The 19,987-nt window shown below is 42.0% G+C and overlaps 1 protein-coding gene across 12 annotated transcripts in view; it reads left to right on the forward strand.

Annotated features, from left to right (window-relative positions):
• The window catches only part of ARHGAP26 (Rho GTPase activating protein 26), a 205,830-nt gene that overhangs the window by 75,450 nt on the left and 110,393 nt on the right, over positions 1-19,987 (forward strand). For all 12 annotated transcript variants that reach the window (XM_083600216.1, XM_083600209.1, XM_083600214.1 and 9 more), the window contains one exon: positions 11,647-11,725. In XM_083600216.1, coding sequence (XP_083456342.1) covers positions 11,647-11,725 — 79 coding nt within the window. The remainder of the gene's footprint in view (positions 1-11,646; positions 11,726-19,987) is intronic.

Below are 19,987 nucleotides of genomic sequence, written 5' to 3' on the forward strand. Positions count from 1 at the left end.
GACTCACAGTTTAGCTTCCTGTCCTACCTGCAGCACTCCAGCTTTGTTATATATTCATTTTTCCTCTCTTGGATAAGTTCTGTGCTGGTCAAGTGCAATACAACCTGTACTTGTTCTTTTGCTGTGTCACATTACTAGTGACCTTTGTAGATGAATGAAATCTTGAAATTATCATGTTATGCCTAATGCCATGTAAACTTAAGCTGCATTCTGCCTCTCTCCTCCACCCACCCACTTGTGTACTGTTTTCTAGAGATGTACAAGTGGTGATTCCCAAATGAATGGTTGTTCCCTGTGAGTAAGCTGGCAAGAGTTTTGAATGTGAGCTGCCAGCACAGCAATGACTCGTAAATATAATCCAAAATGTAGGGCTCCTAGATGGTAGGGAAGGGATGTACTGTGTCTTGTGTTTGAAAAAATATATCTCTGTAATATCTTGATAGCTACTTAAGAAGCCATGGGTTTAAAGCCATGGGTTTTCACCATAGGATAAAGACCAGGTTTTGATCTTTAGGAACTTTCTCCGTTCATTTCTACTATTGGAGTTGAACACGCTTTTTCTAGCATTCAGACCTTGCAACCAGTGTTAAAAGACTGGCTCACATTTGTTCTTCTGTCATCTTTTCACCCTTTTAATGTAGATAGGTAGGAAATGGAATGGACACTAATTCACAGTCAATTTTCATACAAAAGTTGACGTGAAACAATAGTTTAGGTCTTAATGATTCTTCTTTTGAGGAACTTCTAGTCCCAAACACGTGAACCGCAAATAGCAGTACAAAAATGCAGAGGCAGAGCTTTCAAGGACATAAACCAATGACATTTATTTTAAAGACATGACAAGATAACTTGGGAAGGTTAAACTTCTCGTGAATGATTCTTCCTTATATCCAGGCACTGTACATACATTCAAAGGGGACTTAAACTGGGGAGAGGGAGGATGTGTTTGCTGATCATTCTGCATTGAAAAGGAAGGTCCAAAGGGGGCTGCGTTTTCAGGGTTTCAGTGGTGCATACAAACTCTTTTCTGAAGAGGGCAGGCCCAGAAACTGTGGGTACATGGGGGACAAGGTCAGGGTCAATGTGAGTGCATTTGATGCACTCATGCATGAGTTAGGGATTCAGTGATTCTTTAAAGTTTTTCTGCTGAATATTTAAACACTGCTACATTTTTAAAAAGGTTGCCTTTAATAATAATAATAATAATAATAATAATAATAATAATAATAATAATAATAATTTTATATCCCACCATTTCCCCTCAACTTTATCACCTAGTTGGAAGAAGTACAGGCATAATAGAAATGCTCTTCAAACAGATGGTTGATTACTCTCTTTAGAGGCTTTGTGAGGTTTTCTGAGAACATAATCACAGACTTTGATAAAATCACAATGGTTGACAGGCTATACAGATGTTCTGTCTTTTTACTTTGTATTGATTTATCTTACAAATACTGAAGTGCATAAAATTAGCACTAGTTATTTTGCTTGGCAAAGCCTGTGTTTACAATATTCTCATGGCATTTTAAATTTTTTTAATGCCTTTTATTTTTAATGCCATACCTGTGTGGGTATGGAACAATTGAAAAGAATATATGGATTGAAAGATAGACAGGATCACTTATAAAAAAAAGTCAAGTTCTTGTGATTGTGATATTCAGCAAAGGTTTGCTTTACTTTAAGAACGTAAGAAAAGCCCTATTAGATCAAACCAATGTCCTGCATAGTCCAGCATCCTGACTTTAACAACAACAGCAACAAATATTATTATTTATTCATTTTCTATACCACCCTTCATCTGAGGATTACAAGGCACTTTACAATTTAAACAAATTAAGGGGAGTTCCGGTGAGGCAGCATGGCGGCTGCAGCAGCAGAAAAGAGCTCCTGAAGCCAGCCAGAGTAAAAGGCTGCCTGTCCGATTCCCGGGCTCCCAAGACTGCTGCCGCCAGCACCGCCAGCAGAGAGGAATCGGGGGTGCCCGGGAGTCTATCAAAGGAGCTAAAACACCCCCCCAAGACTGAGATTGAGCCGGAAAGGCACCCGACCCCCCCCCAACAGCCCAGAGGAGCTCCAAAACCAGGAGAACAGTGGAGCTAAAGCAAAGAGGGAGAAAGAAAGGGGAGAGAGGAAGAAAAAGACAGAAAAAGGAGCCCCAAAATTTACTGCTGCTGCCCCCATCTCTGCCGTCGGGAAAAAAGAGGAGAGGTAGGTGAGCACCAGGAAGGAAAAAGAGGCTCCAAAAAAACACGTGGCTGAGCCCGACCGGAGCTCCAGCGGCAAGGAAAACAGCGAGAAAAGCCGCATGACAAAGGAGAGCACAGAAAACAAGAAACTATCCCTTTTTTCCCCCTTTCTTTTTCTTTTTTTTAACCCCCCTTTTTGTTAACCCCTTCCTCCTCCCCCCTCTCTCCCTTTTAAAAAAAAAAATAATTAAAAAATCTTTTTTACCCCCCCCATATACCTACTTTTATCATACTTCTTTTTAAAAGAGGGGCCACTGCTGCTGCAGCCACCCTTTACTTGAACTTTAATTGTTGTTTCTACCTTTTCTACACTATTTAAAGACACCCTTTTCCACACACACCCCCCCAACTTAAATCTCCTTTTATTTTCACCTCAAACTCCCCTCTTAAGAACTAAAGTGGCAGTACCCAGAAAAGAGCCCTGAAACAACACAGGTCATTTCCTGGGACTGCCACTTCGCCCCAGACTTTCCACTCTCTTTTACCTATCCTCTTCGTACCTTACTCATTTTTTAAAATAAAATAACTTTATATATATATATATACACAACAACAACACACACACACACACATTTCCCCCCCTCTTTTTAGAGCCCTTTTTATTCTAATTGTCAGCTTCTTCTTGAGGGGGGAATCCTTCGCCCCCCCCCCCCCGCTACGACCACTATTCTCTTTTAAAACAAAAATTTTCTCCATATCACTGCTATTGCTATTGATACTCTCCCCCTCAACTCTCCCCTTCCATTTTTCTCTTCCTTTTTTCTCTCCCCTCTCTCTCTCTTCACCCCTCATTTTTTCCTTCTATCCCACCTTTCACTTTCCATCCCCAATTTTGCTTTCTATCCCCTTTACTTCAAAAAATCAACCCCCCCTTTTTTTTTAGCCTGTTCGCCAGATTGTTTTCGAGGGGGGAGCCCTCTCCCCCCACCCCTCTTTTAAAATAAGACTTTCCCCCATACCATTCCCACAGTTCACCCTCCCTCTCCCCTCTCCTTTGTTCTCCTTCCTTTTCCCACCCTTCCCCCTCCTCCTCTCCTTTTCTCTCCCTTTCTCCCTCCCCCTCCCCTTCCCCTAAAGGAAACACATACACACATTCAAATCACTGTATCATACTTTGCCCCCCTCATACCATAGCTAAAACTATTGCTGCAATCTATTACCGCTGATATTATTGTACTATCTCTCCTCTCCCCCCCCCCCCGGCTCCCCCCTTCTTCTTTCTTCTTCCTTTTACTCCCTCCACCCTTTACATATAGCCCATTTGTCTGTCTCTGCTTCTGAGTGCACTCCCAACCCCAACTTCCACCTTAACTGGACCCCAGTACAGCACCCCTTTGGGGTATATACAACCCCCTCCGAAACAAATATTTCCCCTGGCCCCACCCCCTAATCTTTTGCATCTCTACCTGCTGACCCCCTCCCTTTATATGAACTGTCTGTCCGTTAGTCTACTCATCTTCTTACCTGCCCCCCCCCCGCTTTGGCGGCACCGCTGAGGCAACTACAGAAGCCCTACAGAAGTTCTTGAAACACAGGCTAGAAGTGACACAAATGACCACCTAATCCAAACGCTCTGCACAAGCCACCAGCCAAAGCCTGATCAGCTTAGCAACCCAACAATACTCAGGAACCACCACTGCCACAACTCCTAACCACCGCTCTACTCCAAGAGGATGCCAAGCCAACCTCAAACCAAAACCATTAGGGAGACTGAGATGCCACCAACCAGGGAGATGGCAAACAACGCTAAGACCGTAACTCCCCTTCAAGATGATGACCGCCCAGTAACGAAACGAGACCTGAGGGAAATGGAAGCAAGATTAGAAGCACGATTAGAAGAAACACTGAAGGCCACAATGGCTCCCATGCAGGTACTAATCAACAATCTAACCTCCAAAGTGGAAGCTCTAGAGAACAAGAACCAAATGCAAGAAAGAATAATAGAGCAATACCGGGAGGAGAATGCACGTGTGAACAAGAAACTGGACGAACTGGTAAACCAAATGGAAGCAGAACACAGAGAGATGAAAATTAAGCAAGCCGACCTTGAAGACCGCAATAGACGTTGTAACATCCGCTTCCGCAACTTTCCTGAAAAAACAGAGGAGAAAAGCCCAGCAGACCTAATTATACACTGGCTGAAAAACATAATCCCAAGCCTGAAACTTGAGGCAGATGACTTGGAGAGGGCTCACAGAGCCCTAAAACCTATGCCAAAACCCAGCGCCCCCCCAAGAGACATCATTGTATGCTTCACACGCTACAAAAAGAAGGAAGAGGTATGGAACAGCATCAGAAACTTAACCAACCTTCGATATGGAGAAACCCCCATCCTGGCCTTACAGGACTTATCCCAGGATACCCTAAACCGGAGGAAAAGCCTGCGCCCATGCACCCAGCGTCTCCAACAAGCAGGGATCAAATACCGATGGGGCTTCCCCTTCCGCCTCATTGTAACAACTAATACAACACAACACACGGCCACCAACATATCTGAGGCCCTGCAACTACTAAAGAACCTTGAACTCGACCTCCCACCGGAATGGCAACCGACAAACCCACCAAGTGACAGCCCCAACCATGAGGAAACAACAACAAACAACTGGACGACGGTACAGAAGAAAAAGAAACAACAGAAGCGGCACAACAACGCAATCCAATACAGGCAAGCATCATGCTCAGAACCGTCCCGCCGGCCATACGACACAAGAAACCAGACCAAGATTAACCAAACCAACTCATCGCAGATGGACAACCCTACAACAACAACCCCAGCTGAATGAAGCAACCAGGAAAAAACCACAAACTGAAGGACTGGTGATTCCCCCCCGTTTCCCCCTCTTTTCCTCCAAAACATAGATTTAGTTAACACCATCAACATCCCCCCCAGCCCCGCACCCCCACAGAAATCCTCACCCCAACACCAGTCCAGACGACCTCAACCACACTCCCCATCACCCACACCTTCAACATCCCCATACTCCATACTAAGGAAAAACAACTCCAACCTCAATAACACAACCCACAATCAGGCTAAAATCTGACACCCAACCAGCACTATGGTGGCACCAGAGCGTACCAGCACCCACATCCCCACCCCAACACACCAACAATGTTGCTCAAAACATTGGCAACATTGCTTATGAACCTTATACTTGACAGCGACGTTACAAAGTCAATTCACACTGTCTCGCTGATCACCCCCTATCGCAGACAACAGGGGGGATGGCCTGTCCTTGAACACGGCCCTCCACACCAGCTGAGACCTAGGACCAACCGGCTAAATGCCAGATGGCCCCAAATACCCCAAACAAACACCTATATGACTACATATAGGAAACTCTCCACAACTTACCCCCTACTCTTTAACCCAAATCTTACTCTAACCCCACTAGCCCCCCACCCACCACACCCTAGGTCAGCGCAACCCCACTGGTTCTTTAAACAACACGAAGAGAGAGACACAAGACAACCCGAACGGGTTGGCAGGGAATCACCCCACATAATAGATAAGCAAGATGGCTAACCTTAAAGCAATTACATTAAATGTGAGGGGGCTGGGAAACCCCATCAAAAGAAAGCGCATCACCTCATACATAAACACCATGAAACCACACATCACCTTCCTACAAGAAATACACAACCCACCCAAAGGCAGCAAACTCCTGAGCGACCCCCGCTTCAGTCAACAGTGGGTCGCACGAGGCTCAGGGAAAGCACGTGGTGTAGCCATAATACTTAGTAGAGACCTGAACTTCACTGCCACAACAGTCCTCAAGGACAAAAAAGGCAGATTCATTTTCGCTAAAGGGACACTAGACGGCAAAATCAAACTGACAATCGGCTCCATATATGCCCCAAACGCGAAACAATTAGAATTCTTCCAGAAGACACTAAACAAATTCCTCTCCTTCTCTGAAGGGGAAGCAATCCTAGGAGGGGACCTCAATCTAAATATGAAAGGCATATCCCTGAAAGATATCCACCCTACAACCCCATGGGCAACCTTCCTCCGAAGGAAACCTCCAACAACTAGGAACTCTTACAAATTACTAAAATTGCTAAAAAACAGGGGTCTCTATGACATCTGGGGTGAGCAAAACCCGGGAGACATCAGCCATACATTCCAATCGGGACGCCATGATACAGTGTCCAGACTGGACAGCATTCTACTCACACAGGGTCTGATCCCCTCAGTGGAATCAACAAACATAGGTAACATTAAAATCACAGATCACGCCCCAGTAGAAGTCATCGTTAAAATAGGAGAAGGAACACAAACCACCCCATCATGGTCCTTCAGCCCCATCCTAACTACAAACAAACAAATTAGAGAGAATCTCACAAAAACCCTCCAAAACTACTTCGAGGAAAACGATGTAGACAATATAACAACCCCCCTCCTATGGGACGCAATGAAAGCGGTCACCAGAGGAGCTTGCATAAAAGAGAAAACATTCCTTAAAAAACAAACCACCTCAAAAATTAGCAAAATAGAACAAGACATCACAGTCCTCTCATCACGCTACAAACAAACAGGATCTAAAAAACTCCTCAAACTCATAGAACAAAAAAGGAGAGAACTAGACTCCTTAGAAATCAACAAAACAATGATCAACATTCTATACTCTAAACAACGTTTCTATGAATATGGAGGGAAAACCTCCAGATTACTAGCAAATAGATGTAGGAAAAAAGCACTCAAAACAAGAATACACTGCATCACCAAAAAAGACGGCAACATAACATTCTCCCCCAAAGAAATAATCTCAGAATTTGCAGAATTCTACTCCAACCTATACACCTCCCATAACCCACCAGAGAGGGAAATAAAAAAATTTCTAGCAGGACTGACCATGCCTACCCTAACTGATGAGGAACAGGAATTCATGGACAGCCCTATCACCCCAGAGGAAATAGATGCAGTCCTCAAAAATCTGAAACCACACAAAGCCCCAGGCCCAGACGGCTTCACAGCAGAATTCTATAGGAAATTCAAAGAACCCCTGATGCCTTACATGACCCGCCTATTCAACGACATCATAAAAGGGGGTCCCATCCCCAAAACCTGGACCCACTCCAAAATAGTCTCCATCCCAAAACCACTAAAAGATAGCCTCAAAGTAGAATCATACCGCCCAATCTCATTAATAAACCAAGACTACAAGATATTCACATCAATCTTGGCCAACCGCCTAAAAATCTTCCTACACAAGTTAATAGCCCCAGACCAAACTGGCTTTGTCCCTGGCCGCAATATAACAGACCCCATCAGGAAACTACTGAACCTGATCGAACACAGCAAGGCAACCAAACTCCCATTGACAATTATGTCCTTAGACATCCTCAAAGCCTTTGATTGCTTAGAGTGGAAATACATATTAGCAGTTCTAACTAACATGAAATTTGGCCCCAACTTCCTACAAATCCTCAAACAAATATACTCCCAAGCCTCAGCAAGATGCAGAACTAATAATATGGATTCTAATACTATAGCTATCCAAAGAGGCACGAAACAAGGATGCCCACTGTCTCCCTTCTTATTTATCCTGGCTCTGGAACCCTTAGCAATCCGCATCCGAGCAGCCACAGACATCAAGGGAGTGGAAATAAAAGGCAGAACCTATAAATTAGGGCTCTTTGCAGATGACCTAATGGTCACAACACCAGACCCCATAAGCACAGCAACCTCCCTAATCAGAGAACTCAACACATTTGCAATGGTGTCGGGCCTACAGGTAAATTTCACAAAGTCAGAAGCTATGTGCTTCAACACCCCTCCTCACACCCAAAAAGAACTCACGAAGGTCACCAAAATAAAACTTTGCCACACCAAGTTCAGATACCTAGGGGTACAAATAACCAGAAACCTCAATAAACTGCACCTCCACAACTACAAGCCCCTGTGGCGACAAATTAACAAAGACCTAAAGAGATGGAATAACATGAATTTCACTCTCTCAGACAAAATAGCCATGATCAAAATGATCACACTCCCAAAACTAACCTACCTATTCCAAACCCTCCCAATCTGGATCCCCCCAACCCAACTCCGCAGTTGGCAAAGGAAACTACACTCTTTTATCTTCTCACATAAAAAACCAAGAATAAGCCCCAAATGCCTGCACCTCCCCACCTCAGAAGGAGGATGGGGAATCCCCAACATAGAAGCATATTACATTGCCAACCAAATACGACATATAATCCCATATATACTCAAAGATGAGACAAAACAATGGGTACACCTAGAGAGGGACACAATTGAAAATACCTGCACCACAGCATACCCACTCCTCCCAAACAAACTAAAGAAAATTCCCACAACACTCAACAGGTACACACAGACCATGCTCAAAGCATGGAAAACACAAATAGGCAAACTATCCCCAACCCCATCCCCACTAATCCCCCTGGCGTATCACCCATTATTCCACCATGCAGCACAAAACCTCCAGATAAAAACCTGGCGAACCAAAGGCTTATATCGCCTAATAGACTTTTATAAAAATAACAAACCTTTGTCAACACAAGAAATACAAGACAAACTAGAAGACACCCAAATGCCCTGGCTAACACAACACCAACTACATGCCCTCTTAAACAACCCAACAGTAAAATTAGCAGCAACTAGGCCCCTGACAACCTTCGAAAACCTCCTCCTAACAACAAAGGGAAACAGTAAAGGGACGGTATCCGCAATATACAAAATAATACTCCAAAACCCCACAAACCCCCTAGACGCAATCAAAAAACAATGGGAGAATGACATAGGCTATGAGATTAACCCCACGCAATGGACCAGAATGTGGTCTAAACCTCCCTTTAAATCCATATCAACGAAAAGAAAAGAACTCACACTGAAACTCACCTACAGGTGGTACCTAACACCAAGGAAACTAGCGCTAATACGCCCAGGAACCTCACCAAAATGCTGGAGAGGGTGCACCTCCACAGGCACATACCTCCACATGTGGTGGGAATGTCCCAAAATCCAACTATTCTGGGCAACAGCCATACGAGAAATATGTAAAATAACTAAACAAGTATTAGATCTCACCCCAGAATTGGCCCTACTAAACATCTTCCAAGACAACAATGCCCATTTACACCACAAAGAACTCATAACCCACCTACTTTCAGCAGCCAGAAACACCATAACCAGACACTGGAGAGACCTGTCAGGAGTAAGCATGGACCAATGGTACCAAATAGTATGGGAAACAGCCCTACTGGAAAAATTAACTAATAAACTGAAACTGACACGGGGACAAACAGAAGAAGACACCTTCACCCCGGTATGGCTCCCCTTTATCACATACACAGCCCAACAAGACAATGACAATAATCCACCAACAGCATACAAATCAATATGGCTAACCTGATCCAAAACACCCACCCACCTCACTCACACACGAAAACAAAGATCACCACAGCCAATCACAAACAAACAATCACACCCTACGCCAACCCCAAACTCTCTCACTACCAAAGGAACACAAGTGAACAACACAAACAACGCTGACACCAAACTCTACATACACTAAGCATAATAGAAACACTGCCACCCGACCCCACCCCCATCCATCTTCCCTCTCTCCACCCCCCCTTTCTCTTTTCTTTCTTTTTTCTTCCCCCCCTAATGCCTCAACAAAGGAAACGGATTTGTAAAAATGTTACATGGGGGAAAAAAAATACGAGGCATTACACTTCTGTAAAACAAGAAAATCCTAAATAAAATATTTAAAAAAAAAAAATTTAAACAAATTAAAATACATACCATAGTAACAAACAATAATCCCCTCTCACACACAGTTTAAAAGACCATGGTTTGTTTAATTAGCCAAAGGCCTGGGAGAAGAGGAATGCGTGTGCCTGGTTCCTAAAGATATGTAATGAAAAGTGGATCAACCAGATGTCTTCTTGGAGCCCACAAGCAGCACATGAGGACAGCAATCTTCTGTCACTGTTGTCCCCTTGTACCGTAACTGGTATTCAGAGACCTCCTGCCTCCGACCCTGGAGGCAGTATTTAACCATCATGACTACTAGCCATTGATTTATCCTCCATGAATTTGCATAATCCAGTTTGTAAGCTGTCTAAATTTCTGTTGGCAAAGAGCATATAGCGTGAATTTACCAATTTAAGGTTACATTGGTATTTCTAGAAAGGTATTTTTACACTAGGAAAAAACCCCATGGAATTGTTTAATTTTCAGTACAACATTTCAAATTGGCTGAAAAGTAATTTTCCTTTAGGTATATTTTTCTAGAATACTAAGCCTGTAAGCATCAACTGATTCTCTGCACAAAGAGATTAGCAAAAATGACACACAATATGCCTAGATTATTATCTAAATGTACTACAAGACAGAACAGATTGTGTCCTTTCCTGGGTAAATTGTGTGAGCTGCTTTGTGTATATAATTATTATTCCCTTGCCATCTGATTTCCCTTTTCTAATATCACAGGATTAGAATATGGAATTCTTAAACTCTTTCTCTATTGCCTAGGGCAGAGGCCAAATGCCATTTTTTATGATATATGTAAATTTTCTACTAATAACTAGGGGCTTCACACACAGCAACAGTCTTTGGAGCTGGCTTCGTTGCAACTTTCACTTCTTTTAGGTGATTCTTCAGGCATTTTTGCTTAAAGTATTACTGATGAAATAGACTTTTGCATTCTTTGGCATTATCAGGTATTTGTTAGAATCTAAACATATTTATTTGTTTCTCTTTGAATGCATACCTAGAAATAACACAGTTTATCTACATGCTCTGTGCCACTTGGTTCTCCTGAAGCGTACAGGAAAACATTTTGCATGAAGCAGCCCTAAGTACTTGCCTAGTCAGACTGTGACAGTACCCTAAAATCCCTGGATTTCAAGGAGTGAGAGTTGTTGGCTGGTTGTCTGTCTGTGAAGTTTAGTTAGCACATTTGGGTGCAATGGATTGCCAACCCACCTTCAGTTTTATTTGGATGCACAACCATGCAGATTTGTGATTGCCTGGCGTGCTCTGGTCCATGGGGTCACGAAGATTCGGACACGACTAAACAGCAACAACAACAACAAACATTTGCTATTGAGGGAAAGGTCTGCTATTAGTGACATCCTAGTCTTGGCCCCCTATTTTTTCACTGAAGTGGGTGTCTCCTCCAGTTGTTCCTAAGCTTGCATTTGGACATGGAAAGATGCATTATAACAGCTTTTGCTGAATGTCACCCAGTTGGCATATAACACTAACCATGACTTAGTGTGAACAAGCAAATGTGCAGGTTCCTAGATCATGTGAAGTGGGCCTTATCCTGTTCCTATCAACCCCCCACCCCACCCCTAGTCACTTTGGAGTTTAATCTTCTTAGACCTGTTATTCACAGTATCATTGCATCAATCTCTGCAGGCCTGGAGTGATCACAATGCAGGCGCTTTCTGAAGAAGATCGAAGGCTCTGGATGGAGGCCATGGATGGCCGGGAACCGGTAAGAAAGAGTGCTTGAATAAGAAAGGGTTTGGGTTTTTCTTGTAAATAACCCCTTTTGAGACTTTGATTAAATACTTGATGTAATATTTCATCTCCTGTGCTACTAGGATAGTGAGAAAGCTCTTGCTGTCAATGTTCCTGAGAAATTGCAGAATGTAGCCCATAATAGTTCAAACATTGTCTTAATGCTGCTGTAGAGACAGAGGAGGGGAGGAACAAAAATCACAATACAGTATGCCATTTTTGAAACTTTCTGAAATCTGCCAAGTCAGCAGCTGCTGAAGACTGATAAATTTCAGAACCTAATGTCTCCTAATGGATATGTATTACAGCCCATACAGTCTGCCATAGACACGTACAGCACTCATGCATATGCTCACAGGTGAAAACACGGTTTACTGTGAATATCCATATTCCCCATGTAGTAATTAGACTTGTAGGGAGAAACCCTTCTGTTGGAGCCTGCATGGGTGAGGAAGAGGGGCTGCAGACTGCATAGGGAAACCTCATGGCTCACATCCAACCCATGAGCCATAGCTTTCCCACCCCCAATGAAAGGGCTCAGGTCAATTGTGGCCTCACCCATTTACTGGATTTTTGTATCTTCAATGTATCCCCCCCTATAAATGTGTTCACTTGTTTTAATGCAGAAAGGCTGTTTATTAAGAAAAAAATGGAAGCACATTGTTGTGCCATTGCGTCATATCTCTCTGTCTCCTTTCAAAATCCACAAAACCTTTTATTTATTTTTTAAAAAATATTTTTATTAAAGGTTTTTATAACAATAACAAACATATAACAAATACATAAACAGACATAAACAAAAACTAAACAAAAAACATGTACCATTTCATATCTTAATTTCTTATACCTTTCTTCCCCGACTTCCTCATGCCTCCCTTTTCTGTATTCCAAATTCTTATCAATTACTCAGCAAATCTTCCCTTATTTTAATTTAAATTTAATCTAATCTTCCTTATTCTCCTTGTCTTAACCCTTGCTAATAGTAACCGTTTACTTTCCAGTCCAACATCATTCTAGCTTTCATTAATTTTGTAGTATTTCTTTAAATAGTCCTTGAACTTTTTCCATTCTTCTTGCGCTGCTTCTCTTCCCTGGTTTCGGATTCTGCTCGTCATTTCTGCCAGGCCCATGTAGTCTATCACCTTCATCTGCCATTCTTCCAGTGTGGGTAGTTCTTGTGTCTTCCAGTACTTTGCAATAAGTATTCTAGCTGCTGTTGTAGCGTACAAAAAGAAAGTTATATCCGTCTTTAACACCCCCTGTCCGACAATGCCCAAGAGAAAGGCCTCTGGTTTCTTAGGGAAAGTATATTTAAATACCTTTTTAAGTTCATTATAGATCATTTCCCAGAATGCCTTAATCTTCGGGCACGTCCACCAAAGGTGAAAGAATGTACCCTCCTTTTCTTTACATTTCCAACATTTATTATCAGGCAAGTGGTAAATCTTTGCAAGCTTGACTGGGGTTATGTACCACCTATATATCATTTTCATAATGTTTTCTCTCAGAGCATTACATGCCGTAAATTTCATCCCGGTGGTCCACAACTTCTCCCAATCAGCAAACAAAATATTATGACCAATGTCCTGAGCCCATTTAATCATAGCTGATTTAACCGTTTCGTCTTGTGTATTCCATTTCAGCAGCAAGTTATACATTTTTGACAAATTCTTAGTACTGGGTTCTAACAATTCTGTCTCCAATTTTGATTTTTCCACCTGGAAGCCAATTTTACTGTCCAATTTAAACGCTTCATTTATTTGATGATAGTGCAGCCAATCTCTCACCTTCCCTTTTAATTTCTCAAAACTCTGCAATCTCAATTTATCCCCTTCCTTTTCCAAGATTTCCCAGTATTTTGGCCACTTCGACTCCATGTTTAACTTTTTCACTGCCTTAGCTTCCATTGGCGACAGCCACCTTGGAGTTTTATTTTCCAGCAGGTCCTTATATCTAATCCAAACATTTAGTAGTGCTTTTCTGACAATATGGTTTTTAAAACTTTTATGTGCTTTAACCTTGTCATACCACAAATATGCATGCCACCCAAAGATGTTATTAAACCCTTCCAAATCCAAAATGTCTGTGTTTTCAAGAAGTAGCCATTCTTTCAGCCAGCAGAAAGCTGCCGCTTCATAATAAAGTTTAAAGTCTGGCAGGGCAAACCCCCCTCTTTCCTTTGAATCCGTTAATATCTTAAATTTAATTCTGGGCCTCTTGCCCTGCCAGACAAATTTAGATATATCTTTTTGCCACTTCTTGAAACAGTCCATTTTTTCCAAAATCCACAAAACCTTTTAAAGGCCAGGGGAGGAATTGTTGCATTTAAGCTTTCAATTTGACCCCTGAGCTTTGAATATTCGGGGAAAACGTGCTTGAATCCCCCCGCCCCCGATCATCTTTACAAAAATAAACATGAGATTGTTGGAATGACATACTCTGTGCTTAATACCAGATTCTTCACTTGTATGATAGACTTGCAGAACGTATACAACCCTCATAGCAAACAATTTAAGTTGCCCCACTATTATAGTACAGGAAGCTGTGAAGATATGAATGACTTCAGGGGGACATTGTACAGCATATGTAGTTCTTCGAGAGCCACCCACACAAGCAGCTGGCACCTTGCTTACAGTAACATTCAGCAGAATTGCAGGCAGATAGCATTAGTGTCGAACAAAGGAGTTCTCACTTTAAAAATTAAAATGCTAGATGAATATACAAAGCAGAAGCAAACCTCTCTGCAGGATGTCGGCCGCTGTGCTGACTTCACAAAAAGCACAATTGGATGAATGTCATAATTTTTTTAAGCTGTAAATAGTGTGGAAAGAGTGAAGAGGGAAATTTCTGAGCATGGGTTCTCTCATATGCAAAGTAAACTAAGCAGGAAAAGGAAATGCATTGAAATCAGCCAGTTGTTCTGAAGCAATCCAAGTAATGTCTCTTCAGTATTAGAAATCAGCCAACTTGTGCACTCATTGAAACTGGTCTTGTGAGTGAGTGCTGAGCAGGCCATGGCTTCTGAGATTGTCCTGTTAGGGACTTTAGTATAGTACAGTGGTTGAAATATACAGACTAGAAAGACCTGGCTGATCCCTGCAAATGTATTGGAAGTCCTGATCAATTTACCTGGATATCTCCTTGACTTTAACTATTTAATATATCACTTAGTGAGCATATGGTGTTCTAAGTAATATTTTTCTTGTGGGCAGGGGAAGTACAGAAGAAGGGAAACAATGTCTGTCTTCAACCAACCAAATATATTTGTTATATACCCTTATATGTATGTTGTCAGTAATATGAATTTGAATGTGCATAGGGCAGGTACTAGCTCTAATCACATGTTACAAGCAATGGGAGGAGGACGTGGAGTTTCTCCAGATAGCCTTACACATTGCACCCACAATGGGCAGAAGTCTGCAGGGAAGTGGGGTGCCTTCATGTGTATAGTACATCATACAGGGTTCCAGATCATATGGAAACCTTCAAGTATATAGCTATAGTGCAAAGGCCCTCACCCTTTGTGCTATATACACCATTTCTTTCATCTTCACCAATTGTGTTTTAATTTAAGGTAAGCAATATACATTGAATTCCTTCCAACTTCCCTATGTTCTGTGGGGCATCTAACTGAAGAATAACAGCAGGCTTAGATCCAGTGTTGCCTTTCTGTGAATAGAAAACTCCTTCGGTTTGCGGAGAAGGGTCTTTAGTTTAGTAGAGGCTCCTTTTGAGGTCCAGTGGGAGTTGATTACGGCTGATCCCTCCCTTCCACATTTCAGCATCCTGAGCTACCTCCCACCCTGCTCAATAGGGGTCCCCTAAGCTTCCAGATCTCTAAATTAAAACTGTTGTTGTTGTTAGGCTAATAATAATAAAATATGGCTGAGTAAAATTCAAGTTACACTGCTTTTTTGCCTGATAATTCTATTCATATGCCACTTTTCCACAATGAGTTGCACTCAGAGTCGCTTACAACAAATGTCCACTTATTGTCAAAATACAAAACACTGGGAGCTATAAACCAGTGTACAAAATGTATCAAGGAAAAAAATTGGACAAAATCAGCAATTCAATGACCACGGACTAAATTAAAACTACAAGGAGATAATCTGAACTTTATTTTTATTTTGTTCTGTACTTAGATATTTTATTTTAAAACATAAATACAATTCAGAGGGGGAAGGGGTATTCTCTTTGAACTCTGGGATTCACAGCTGACTCTCTCATCTGTTCTCCAGAGGAGGGTAGAAGTATCAAGGTGGCTGGTGCTGGTCTCACTGGCAACTTATTGGAACAACATATATATATATATATATATATATATATATATATATACACACACACATATATATATATATATATACATACACACACACACACACACACACACAACTTCTATATAAACAACAGCGACGTATTCCAGAATATTCTGTGTAAAAGAATAAGTAGTACTGGATGTTTGGTCAAAATGTAGCAAAGCAATTCCCCTGCTTATTGCCTGTCTCCAAATGTGCTCAGAGCATTGTGTCCCTTAGCTGCTGACCATTGTATTTACACGTCTCTGCATGCTGATGGTGAGCTGCTGAGTCCTGATTCACCAGGCCCTGTAAAGTTCAAATTAGTCACCTAAACCAAAAGCCTTTATTGATTCCGAAAGCAATGCTAATTGCAACATAAACAATGGATAACCTTATGAAATAAAGGAAATGAAGAAAGGTTACAAAACAGCTATGCTTTCTGTGGCAATAAGTAACTGTCTGCCGAAAAGTATGAAAATCTCTAGCGCACATACAGCAAACCATGAGCTGTTTTATCTTTTTAATTTAATTTATAATTTTTTTCACCTCGTTTCTCCCAGCAAATATACCAAACCATTCAGACATACTGTTAATGTGGATATATCTACACTAGAGCCAGCAGAAGCCAGGAGAGGAACCAAACATACAGATTAATATTCTAATAGCCTCAATTTCCCAGAACTCCCTCATTTGAAACCTGAGGTCAGCAGTTATCGGTAGATCAGCAGATAATGCTAATTGCATACAGTTTGCTATAGCTGCAAAAGAAACTACCTGTTTAAAGCTTACTCTCAGGAAGTGCTTGTTTGTGCAAACTACCGCAGGACCACATAAGTTTTTCATTCCCTAAGGAGTGCCATTGTCTACCACCAATATCATGCATGATTATTGTGAATGAGATCAATAGTGCTGGGCATCCATGATTCTTTTTGATGGCAACAAACTACTCTTTATCATATTACTATTTTAGTCCATTCATAGCTTAGTGGTAGACCATTTACCTTCACATGCAGAAGGTCCCAGATTCAATCCTTGTTATCTCCAGGTAGAGCGGGAAGATAGCTTGTATGGAATCCTGGAGAGCTTTTGCCAGTTCAAGTTGACAGTACTGAGCTGAATGGCCTGACTCTATATACAGCAGCTTTCTGTGTTTCTTTGTATTTTCTTTGATGGGTTATGCTTCTGCACTGGTTTTAGAAGATATAAGGCATGGGAAAGGGAATTATTTGAAAATAGCATACTTACTATAGATGAGGTGAATCTATGTAGCATAGTCAGCTACACGACTGGTGTGTGTTCAATTAACATGGGAATTATTATTTTTTTAATTCTTAAGTGAAGGGATGGTGTAATAATTTAATTAAAATACTTTCATCCTGCCTTTTGCTCAAAAGACCCCCATGGCTCCAGAGCCAGCATCAGAAGCAAACAGCAGAGACAAAAACCCAACCTCTCCACACGAGAGGACATGGAGTAGTGTGCAAAATCTCAGCAGGGATCAGAGAAACTCAAAGGTTCTTTGAAAAGGAGCTGTCTTTGCCAGCCACCTGAACGTTGATAGAGAAATAGCAAGCTGAGCCTCATTTGGCAGGGAGGTCCAAAGATTCAGGGCTGATGTTGAATGCCCTGTTCCAGGTAGTCCCTCACTGGATTATTCTTGGCCGAGGGGCTCTGAAAAAGACTTTGAATCATATAGGCGAAGGCAATCCTCACCAACTGTGGTGTTTGTTTCTCTAAGCGAGGTTGAATCAAGAGATTCAGCTAGCCTTCTGGTCTTAACTGCTTTGATTAAACCAGGAATATCAAAGCAGTAACACCGAATCTTGTTACAGAAATCTGAGGGTGTCAAGGAGAGCTCAGTTCCAACATGTACCCAAGTTTTTATGTGATGCATTTATATTTAAGTGTGCTTTTTATCTAAGGTTTTACATATAATCCCTTTCTGGATGAGGATGGGATATTTCACTCAGAGCTGCTTTATATATTATGTCAGAAAAACAGGTGCTAAAGGCATGTATCAGATGAAGCTACAACCTTAAGAGTTTCCTACAACATTTGCCTGTGGTGTATATGTGTTCGGAAATACCAATGTGATGTTATTTACCACATCTAGTCCTCGTACATACAGAAAAAGTATGAAGCGCCCCATGTTGACTGGTCCAGTGGAATAAAATCTTCCTACTTATTCAGCTGCAAGCACTCTGGCCTGTTGATTTTTTGAGGGCCGGGAAAGAAGCTCGATCCAAACAGCTGTAGAATGTAGATTGATGAAATGAGGCTTGTGGGTTAAGCACAAAATGGAGGCAGCAGAGTAGTGTTCACAGTGACTGCTGTGTAGGCTTTTGCCCACTAGATGGTGAAGTGAGACTTTCTGGTTGCTTACGTTGATGTCTTGTCCTGAACCACGTGAGAGCTCTGGTGTTGGGCAGAATTCAGTAGCTTTAATATATATATTTTATAAGGTCTCTTTCTCCCACAGTTTTAGTATCTTACAGCTTTAAAAGGAGGTTAAAGCAAAACACTGGGGTCAGATTGGGTCCACCTGAGTTGTGTTTAAACCCTTGATGTGATTGAGGAAAACGAGTGTGTAGAAAAGTGCCACGTATTGATGAATCCCATTCCTTCCAGCCTCCTTCGTCACAATGTCAGCGCCAAATGGGTATTGCTAATGCCTCCTGCGGAAGATGGAGGAGCCCTCCTGCCTTCTCCAGCCCCAGGAATCTCCACTGAGTATTCTGTATAAATGCTCCACTTGCAAAGCTTGCGCCCCCCCCCGCCAGTTTTGCCTCTTGAGTAATGATCAAACAGTGACAGATGAGAACAGACTACTTGTGTGCACAGCTGCCAGCCCATCCCTGTGTAGCGTGTTTTCTCTGCAAGCCAGACCTCTTCAACATTTTTTTAAATAAAACCCTTCTGTCGCTATTGGAAGTTAAATTTTCTACTCTTGCTCTTACTGCCCTGGTTTTACTCTCTGTGACAGAACCACTTCATTTGCCTAGCATCTGCAGCACAGACAAAATACACAACAAAACCCAAATATTTGGTGAAACCACAAACTCCTGCAGAAGCGGGGGGACGATCTTCACCCTTCTTTAAAGTGCCTAATTATTTTCAGTCCCTTTGCGATTGTCAAAACTTCCTAGATTGGGATTTTTTCTTCCCTGTGCTTATTTTCCTATGATAGATGGCTCCCCCCACCCCCTTCACCTTCTCAGTTCTCTTGTGCATGTCCCCTCCTCTTCCCCAGCCCCTCCTGCCAACCATGTTCCTACCCATTCCCTTATTCAACCTAGCTTTGTTTTTGGCGGAATAAGTTGAAGTGTTGGCAGTATAAAGTTTGCTTGGTATAAGAAGCTGATGCTGATTTCTTTTTTCCATGGAACCTCACCCCTCACTGGTTTAAAGAAGCAGCAATGAGAACTGGGCTCTGTGGATGCAGTCGCTGTTAGGCTTGTATGTTTCCATGGTGATCTGTTGTCGCCATACTAATGACTTTCAACTCTTCTCCGGTGTTTTTGTAGCTTCCCAGGTTGCTATTTATTTTCCTTTCACTGAGCATAACAAATGCGATTCTTTTAACATGACCCAAACATGACGTGCGTGTTTTGATTAGGGTCATACTTCAGATTTCTTTAAATAAATCTGGGCTGACATTTGGTTGATTTGTACAGGGCAGTAATTCATAATTCCCAGGCCCCCATGGCGTAAGCATGGTGTGGCGTGTGAGATTTATCTCACAAAGTGGATTAGAAATCCAGAGGCTAAAAATGGGTGTAGAACAGTAGGCAATATACTAGCTTTGGGGTCAATCTACAGTGACACTGAGGGTTTCAGGAGTAGATTTCTGAATGTAAGCAGTTGTTTGAAGATAGCCTTTCTGTTTAAGGGGATCTGTGCATTCATCTATTTATTCAGCATTGTTTATACCCCCG

Source organism: Podarcis filfolensis (genome assembly GCF_964270895.1).
Source record: "Podarcis filfolensis genome assembly, chromosome: 2".
NCBI classification, from domain to species: Eukaryota; Metazoa; Chordata; class Lepidosauria; order Squamata; family Lacertidae; genus Podarcis; species Podarcis filfolensis.